General features: G+C 39.6%; 1 protein-coding gene across 1 annotated transcript in view; it reads right to left on the minus strand.

Annotated features, from left to right (window-relative positions):
- The window catches only part of VCAN (versican), a 95741-nt gene that overhangs the window by 82170 nt on the left and 4078 nt on the right, over nt 1-9493 (minus strand). Inside the window, exon 2 of the mRNA XM_018564733.1 lies at nt 3951-4026. Within this exon, the coding sequence (XP_018420235.1) occupies nt 3951-4020 (70 nt within the window). The 5' untranslated portion in view covers nt 4021-4026. The remainder of the gene's footprint in view (nt 1-3950; nt 4027-9493) is intronic.

Below are 9493 nucleotides of genomic sequence, written 5' to 3' on the forward strand. Positions count from 1 at the left end.
GACTTATGTTTATTTCTGCCTACATAGCCACATCATTCATTTACAGACTTATCCACAGAAGCTGTGAATGAAACAACTGCGGCAGAGGGACTCATAGTTCTCAGTGGAGTACAAGTGCGTGGTGACATCACTGCACTTGTAGTCCATAACTGAAGGTCTGTACATTGCCACTCGTCAGCACCATCTAGGGGTGCTAGATTTCTATACTTATCAGCACCATCTAGGGGTACTAGATTCCTATACTTATCAGCACCATCTAGGGGTGCTAGATTCCTATACTTATCAGTGCCATCTAGGAGTGCTAGATTCCTATACTTATCAGCACCATCTAGGGGTGCTAGATTCCTATACTTATCAGCACCATGTAGAGGTGCTAGATTCCTATACTTATCAGCACCATCTAGGAGTGCTAGATTCCTATACTTATCAGCACCATCTAGGGGTGCTAGATTTCATATACTTATCAGCACCATCTAGGGGTGTTAGATCCCTATACTCGTCAGCACCATCTAGAGGTGCTAGATTCCTATACTCATTGGCACCATCTAGGGGTGCTAGATTCCTACACTCGTCTGTGCCCTCTAAGGGTACTAGATTCCTATACTCGTCGGCACCATCTAGGGGTGCTAATGCTGCACGAATGGCATCTGTGCTGCGACAAGGCAGGCTGAACTTTTATAAAACACCCCTTAGCTTATCTTCACTTAACCTAAATAAATATATCTGATGCTAGGTCCACTTTAATAATTTCCCACTTTCCCATTCCACGCTTTCTTTTTCATTAATAATATTTTTTTTTTCTGCAGTGTATTCATTTGTTTTAAATAAAAACCACTAATTATGAAAAAAGATTGTTTGATATGTTCCATTACCAACTCCTTGTCATAATATATGGGTCCTGTTTAATCCTCCTGACCCGCTGTGAGTTTAATGAAGGCTAGAAAAATAGGGAGCAGTTAACATTAGAATTATATTTCCGCTACCTTTTTGCTTACACAATCATTTTTTTTCTCTAGATAACAAGAAATTTATTTCCACCTGGCACGAACATGAAAAGTTTTCATAATTGGCAGTTTTCAAGCCATGGAATAGTTTACTAATTGTCCATTTTCATAGAATAATGACATTTTAATCTTGTTCCATTTGTCACACTAGATCATAATTACTGTATAAGCCATAGTGAAAATATAACAAACTCTGGGAAAATAAAGCTGAACATCTTTAAATCCTGGAGACTGGTGACCTCAGCTGTAGCTTTAGAGGTATTTCTCAGCTGTAGCCTCAAAATTCTGCAAGTACCATGATTATTGGACATACTGCCAAAATACTTACACAGGGATTAAAACATGACTGAAACTGTTTAATAAGCCAAAGAGCAATGCACAAAGTGCACACATACTATACAATTTAGTACAACGTTGCAATCCCACATCAGAAGACTCATGTTTACATCATAATCAGGAATCTATAATGACACTGTCATTGGTTATTCCCAAACTAATTTAAAAAACATGCTATACATGATCCATGATCAGATGCATTCAATCAGTGAACCTAGATCTGGCTTTCAGGCTTGATTGGGTGATGATTTTTTTGGCTCTGGGTGGCCCAATGTCAAGGTGCAGTTGGGGGATCATCACAATTAGGTTAGAAAAATTGGTCCTGTTCACTATGGTTCCTTCACTGAAAAACTGCTGCTTGGCAGAGTCTCCTGTGTGGCCCTTCATTCCACCCCCTCCCTTCTCCATAGAAATAACGTCAGCTCAGCTTTTTGTGGAATACTCTGCAGCGCTTTATTCCTGAATGAGGTCTGGCACCCTACAAAAGATAAGGTGCCCTGCAAAGCTGTGATAAAAATTAGCAATTCATACTAATCATATTGTGAGAAAAATCTTCAGTAGAGGTTACCTGGACAGTGAAGACCACATTTCAAACCCAATAGATCCGGAGAAATAGGCAGTTGATGTTATATAGAGAGCTGAAACATTTCTGTAATACTTGAGCTAGACCTGTCCCCATCTAGTCCCTCTATTGGTCTGTAAGGCTGGACATCCCAATAAAGAAGCAATAGGAATGTGGAACGGACAGGGTTAAAAAAATATCCTTGCAGTGGGCACCAACACACTGCAAGAGTTAAATGCTCATTAAGTCTAGGGCTAGAGGAATAATCTACAATACTTACCCTATTTCTTCCTCCTGTAGGCTTCCACCGTGCTGTGCGACTGGTGCCCCAAATCCTCTTCTGTAGGGCACTCCGACTGGTGGTCGCACTCTGACATCATCACGTATAATGCAGGACCAATAGTACATGAGAATGGCAAGGGCCCGCCCACAACCCAGAGCATCAGAGAAAAGAGAAGAAAGCTAGAGCCTGCTGGAGCAAGAGATACACTACCCCTAGATTTATTGAGTAGTTAACCCTTGCAGTGTAGGAGGGCCCCACTACTAAGAGTATATTTTTTTTTTTTTTAAAGCTTGAAAGGGAAATCATTGCAGAGACACTTTAGCCACGTTACAAGTTTTTGGTTGGTTACAGAATACAGCTCAGCTCTTGTCTTTCCTTGTTTGTAAAAATCAGGTGCATTGCACTTAATGAACTCGTTACTGTGTAATAAAAACATAAGCTTATGCTAACAAACACATCTTTGTTATGTGTAGTTCATGCATTTGTCTGCAAAAGATCAGACAATGGCAATGCAAAGAGATCCAATTAAAAGGGTCTATTTATAACCAATTTAAAGAGCCATTCACCCTATGAATCCATCTGTGTGAACTGACACAAAAAGCGAACGTATATTTGCTTTTTGCGTTGAATGTTTGTAATGTAATAGTGCATTAGGGTCACTAGATGGAGCCAACGAGCATATGAAATAAATATTTTAGTGGCCAAAATGCAGTATTAAATGAAATACATTCAACCTGAAAAGTATTTTTTGTGTCTTTTTACACAGTACAAACTTTTCAAAAGATACACAGGGTGAATGGCTCTGCAAATTGATTATAAATGGACGCCTAAATGTATAAAATTGCAATTCTTATAGAATTATGTTTTTTAGAATTTTAAAAATAAATTGCTAGTTCATTAAGTAGTTCAGACACAAATATTATTGTGGGCATGTAAATTATGTTATAAACATTTGTTCATGTTACAAAACGTTATACATTTTTATCTATTTATCATTATAGTCCTTTGATCCATTATGTGTTATGTTTGTTTTTGTAGCCCTGATGAAGGGGGAGGATTATTGTTCCCCAAAATATGTTGGCAATTTTTGTTTGATTAAATTATGTATAACTAAAGGTATCTTTGGACTCTTTTACCATTTGCTTTTGTGCCCATTATTTCTATACTTTGAGGGCTGGTGGACTTATATCACAACAGAAACCACGAAAATGTATAATAAATGTGCCAAACATACTTTCTGTAAAAACATTAAAATAATATATGTAAATAAATAAATAATAACTTAAAATAAATACATAAAATAAATAATGTTATATGTAATAAAAGGTGATGGTTTCCCTTTTAAAACTGAACTCCCTGCCAAATGGTTTGAAATTCTCTTCAGCCAGTCCAATGATCCAGAATCCCTGCAGACTAAACTGCAGTTAAACATGACACAGTCTGATCCAGGACCAGCCTGGCCTGTGAATGGACATAGAATGAGCAGCAGCACACTGATCAGGTCATCCCTCTGCTCCTCCCTCATGTAACCACATTCAATGCAGTAGAACCTGACTGATTGGCAGTGCTGTGCCTCCTTCTTCCAGTGCTGCTTTACAGGAGATTGCATGCTGATATCAAGACACTACTTCTATGTAAAATACATTTAATGATTTTTTTCAATTATTACAGTATATCTAAAACGAAATTGTGTTTTTGTTTCTGCCTGGAGTTCAGCTTTAAAATACAATCTTTATGTTATCATTTCAACAAACACAATTCTTACCTGCACGGAATGCATAGGAAAGGTGGAATGCTGAGCATATCCAAAATATATATTTTATATCTAACAACATATTGACCTGAAAAGAAAAGAAAACATATATTACAATGTATCAAGTGACGGACTGTAGCATAAATCAACAAACAGAGGTATTATGTATTAAAGCTGGCATTTGTTTCTTGTTCAACCACCCATCTGTGGGAGACCTGGTCTTACTGACAGTCAGCTGCTCTGGCCTCCTCCCCATGATGATGTCAGAGAATTGAAAATGAGCTCAGGGAGAGACGCCTGGGAACCTGGTGTTCTGCTCATTGACAGTAAACAGATGTCAGGAAAGGAAACACCTTGAAGAAATCCATGTTTTAAGTAAAAGTTGAAGCAAGAAGCTGGGTTTCATTAGAAGGTCTGGACGCTAGTCAGTGACAAGTTTATAACCGTCATAGGCTTTGTACGAAAATATTTATATGATTCATAGGCATAGTCTTATCAAAACGGACTTAGTAATGTCTCCTTGTTGAAATATATAATTAGTTATACTGCATTTTGCTAGGGGGCCTGATTATTAAAGTGTATCTAATTTTCTTTGTTTTGGATAGTGTGGAAGGGTTTCAAGCTCTGCTAGATGTTCTTGCTGTGGAGATGCATTCATCCTTTGTGTCCTGGTGATCATTGTCACAGGAACAAAAAGTTATGGGAAATCCAAAATGTTGAGCTGTCAATGGAACAAAAAGTGTTCCATAAACAGGAATGGTCTGGTTTATGGCACTGGAGAAGTAAGAACTTGGATGGAGGACAAGACAAACAGGCACTATAGTTAATGCTTGTCTGAGAGGTTACAACAAAGGGACAGGTCTACTAACCCATTGATCTTCATCCCAAGAGGTGTTAGCCAATGAGCATCATCCCTATGGAGACTACTTTCCATTTTGGCACAAATCACACCTGTCTATAGGTAAGCCAAAGGAAATCTATCTTATGAGAAATACAGGGCTACCATTGATGACCTCCTTCTAAGTATACAAGTTGCCTCTCTCTTTCTCTATCTCTCTCTATCTCTCACTTTAGTATTTTCTGAAGCATTGACCTGGAACATTCATGCAGATAAGGAAGTTCAGAAATCCTGATTTGCATAATTGTTCTGGGCTAACATGCATCTGTTTCACTACATAAAGACTATAACGTGAAATTACCACACATATGTGTTAAAAGCCATCTCAACCAAAAGTAGATAGTTTCGTTTTGGGCGAGTACTGGAAAGTTGTATCACCCACCAGCTTCATATATCTCTTCTAAAACCTACCCCTAAAATGTTCCCCTGCACAAGTCTGGTGCCTCTGCTGAGAGGCTTCCATTGACAGTGTGTGACATGATTGTGTGGCTTCGCCATTACAGGTGGGTGAAGCCGAGACTCCTGGGTGAAAATATCTCACCACTAGAATCCCTGAAAACTATGAGAAGCCAATGGTTGATGACAAAGTTGGTTTTTAATGTCTGTCAATGTCTGTCCCCAAGAACCTTTTTTGATATAATATCTTCTATGATATGAATTAGGGTTACTGAAAGGTGTTTTTATCATGCGTTCACAAAGATAGGTTGTAATTTAATAAATATGCCATTTTATCTTACTTTACTTTTACAAATATCAACTAAGCTGTTACTACTGTCACCTTTAAAAGCTAGGGAACACCAAATAACTATCTCCATCCAAAACTGCTCATCCAGTGGGGGAAGCTGATAAAAATCACCTTTACTTGGTCAGCCTTACTGTTTATATATACAAAGTATACACAGAGTTCCTCCAGTGGTCCCCTCCTGTCACTTCTTGCACAGCTGCTGCATATCAGGATTCTGTGCATGCTATGGCAGTGATTCCTCTGATGTACAGACAGGACCAGCGGGAACCAAAATGTGGTAGTCTGTCAGAGGGGCTTCACTTTTACTTGATTAACAAGTCTGGAAAAGTCATTAAACCTTTAGATAGATGATGCCTCTTAAAGCTTATCTCCAGCCAAGAAGTAAAAACAAAGATACAATAATAATAATTAATTCGTGGTCCATGCATCCCGCCATAATGTACAGCTTGGTCCACAAATATCCATTGCAGCAGCAGCAAAATAGTTGAGCCAAGAACACATCTCCAGGCTACTGATTGGACAGAAAAGGAGGAGAGGCTTGCTACTCAGTTCTTCCCTTTTCTAACTCTACTCTATACTACTGTTAGCACATCAGTTTCTGCCTTTAAAAACTTGTTTTTAATTAATACCTAACTACTTTAATTGGTGTTTGTTATATGCCCGGTGCTCTGCTTTTACCCAGCACCCACAAAAAAATGAACAATTGATGGCAGGGGATTTCTTTAAAATGCAGATATCCGTGGACTGTACCTACTTCACATAACCCATGATCATTCTTTATTTCCCTGCTTCAAATGTGGCACCAACTAAGCAATGGATAAATATAAATAAACTAAAAGGGCATGCTCTCAGCACGTAATAAATTAAGCTACAGTACACTCTCTGCCCATGTAAGGGTAAATAGCTCCAAGTAAAGAAAAAAAGAAAAGCATATTGTGCTTTTTTTTGGAAATGTGAGCAGAACACCAAAAGCACTATTAAGTATATCTATGAAGGGGAATTGGCAGACTGCCTTAAATCACTTTTTAATTGTGGCTTACAATACATTTCATTTCCATGTCATTACCATAATCAACTACTTCTTACACAGATCCATCCTTGCTATTATCCATTTTATAGCAACTCAGCTAGCAGACAGAGAAGACAGAATTTTAAGCATATTGGAAGCTCATGTACACAAGGGGAATTCTATGTGAAAGATTCCATATTGCCATAGGCTCCACTGTTTTTTCCTGTTTTGCTTCTTAGACAAGGTTTAATCCTTTTTTGGGTTCATTCCTGCTCTTTAGGATCCCAGGAGAAGAACCTTTTTCATGTCCCCAGCACAACACTTGGTCGAGCTCAACTTTCCAGCTAAGCTACTGTTGTCAATGGCCCAGGTGAAATCTCAATGTATTCCTATAGCAAAGCCACTAGAGGGCGCAGTTATTATGCGCTATACTGTTCATTTTCTACTGGATTGTATATAGTAGGCCAGTATGTCACAGCTGCAATGGAATTAATGGTTGATCTCACTGCTGGGGTCCTCAGAAGTTAATAAAAACATGGAGTGAAATAAAACACTACCACACTTCATCTAAAACAGCAAAATTCTGTTTTGGGTGGAATTGCTCATGAAAAGAAAGGTGGCCCAATTAAACTTTCAGCTTAAATCAGCTAAATACATTCCAAGTGCATCAAAGCAAAAGGTGTGCAAGTCTTAAAGTGTATTTCAACGTCTGCAGCCAAATTGGGATAACACCTACTTTCTATCTGCTGCCTGTTACCATTTACATTGCACCTAGATTCCCCTTATATAATGTTAAGGGGCTGTAGAGGGAACAGTTACCAAAATTATAACTAGGGATGTATCGATACCAATACCAGTATCGGTGTCGGTGCTGATACCGAGTATTTGGGCGAGTACTCGTACTCGCCCAAATGCTCCGATACCTTCCCCGGTACCGGAAGATTTCCTCTGACCGGCAGTGTCGTACGGAAACAAGGACCCGCCTCCTGATTGGCCGAGAAGCCGACTCTATGCTGACTGGCTGGGAAGCCTTGCCAATAGGCTGGGAAGCCAGCTTTCTAGTCAATCAGCATGGAGCCGGCTTCCCGGCCAATCAGGAAGCCAGGAGGGCGAGTCATTACCTGTTTCCTGGATTCCTGATTGGCCAGGAAGCCGGCTCAATGCTAAATTTGCTGGGAAGCCGGTTTCCCAGCCAATCACAATCGAGCCTGCCAAAAAACATGGAGCCAGCTTCCTGGGCAATCAAGAAGCTTGGCCGCATGTTATTACTTGCCGCCCAATTTCCTGATTGCCCAGGAAGCCAGATCTATGCCAGAGGAAGTACCGTCATCAGTACTTGGTATCAGCGAGTACCAAAAGCAAAATATCGGTACTCGTACTCAATACCATAAAACGGTATTGGTGCATCCCTAATTATAACCCTGTCTGTACTGTACTACAGTTGTAAAGTAGATTTTAACACTGTCTGTCCTTGGAAAGGGTTAAAGATCTCAAGTCTTGTGTTCTGCACTGTATGCTAATGAGGGGAAACTCCTTACAGTCCTATGTATAATCCTGCTCCAAAGAAACAACTACAAAGGTAGGAAATAATTTTTGTAAAAAGGATTTTTTGCATGCTGTGTGAGTGGGAGTTTGTTTTTTTCTTTCAAAAGCAGCCACAGTATAAGAAGAAAAGTCTGTCCACTGACAGTACTCTTGCTTTCTGTGGTGAAGCAGTGGTCTCTCTACAGAGGTCTGACACACACCCTGTTGAGTCAGAGCTTTCCATTCAACAGGTAATATGAGCTTTGATCAATGCAGAGCAGAGCTGCCTCTGGAGAGACCACTTCTGTCACATAAAGAGCTAGACTTCTTTTATTCAGCATGCTGACAAGGGACAGGCTTTTCTACTCAAGGTTTGGTTGCTTTTTAAAGAAAATTAACAGAATTTGCACACCTGCTGCTTTGATGTACCTGGAATCCATTTAGCTGATTTGTAATGAAAGTTCATTTAGACTTTCCCCAGCTGAAAAATAAAATAAATCCTTAAAACAGACCTCACTATGTTGCAACGGAGGTGAATGCGCACCTCCTCCTTGCCTTGCTGCTGTTTATATCCAATTGGTAGGCTAAATCCTCTGTTAGGACAAAGAGACATAATATAGGTCTGTTACATCCGAATAGATAAAGTGCAATACCAATTTTCTCCTGAACAGGAGGGTGAAAACTTAGAGGATCCCTGTTGGAGACAATTAAATAGGGAGGGCAGGCCATCTCTGAATGGATAAAGAAGTGATCTCTTGCAGTTGTTCACACTTAGTAAATGTGTAACCTCTTTTAAATCGAAAACACTCCATTAAAATTATAAACAGCCTATGTGCTACCTTTTATAGTTATCCTGTTTGCCTCTAGGGCAAAAAAAAAAGCCTCAGTATATGCAGTATAAATAATTTAAACCCCAGTACCTAAAATACTAATGGCCATTGCAGCCCAACAAATAATGCATCCTAACTCTTTGAAGTCAGAATACATTTAGTGGACGTCCCCCTTTGTGTCCAGTGAAGAAACCCTAAGTGACAGCTATTTGATTGTGGACCATGACATCACTGTGACTATGGAGCTGCTCCAGTGACCCAGGCTAATCCTTACCTCTCTATGTACTGCCCTGATCTTTTACCCAGCAACCTCCTCTTCCTCTGAAGTTTGCACATACACCTCCTCCTCTCCCTCCCCGTGACTTGTGCCCTTTAACAAAAAGCAGTTGTCGGGCTCTGCCGTTTCCTCTAAGTGGGTGGTGATATTATTGAATTGTATACGTACTAATTCATGTTGTTTTTCAAAAGAGGCCCCCTATCTCCCTTCTCTTGAAACATGCAGGGGCACCAATTGTGCATGCTGAGTACATAATGCAAGATATAATATAT

The sequence above is a fragment of the Nanorana parkeri genome, unplaced genomic scaffold (genome assembly GCF_000935625.1).
Source record: "Nanorana parkeri isolate BGI_ZX_2015 unplaced genomic scaffold, ASM93562v1 scaffold775, whole genome shotgun sequence".
Lineage (NCBI taxonomy): Eukaryota > Metazoa > Chordata > Amphibia > Anura > Dicroglossidae > Nanorana > Nanorana parkeri.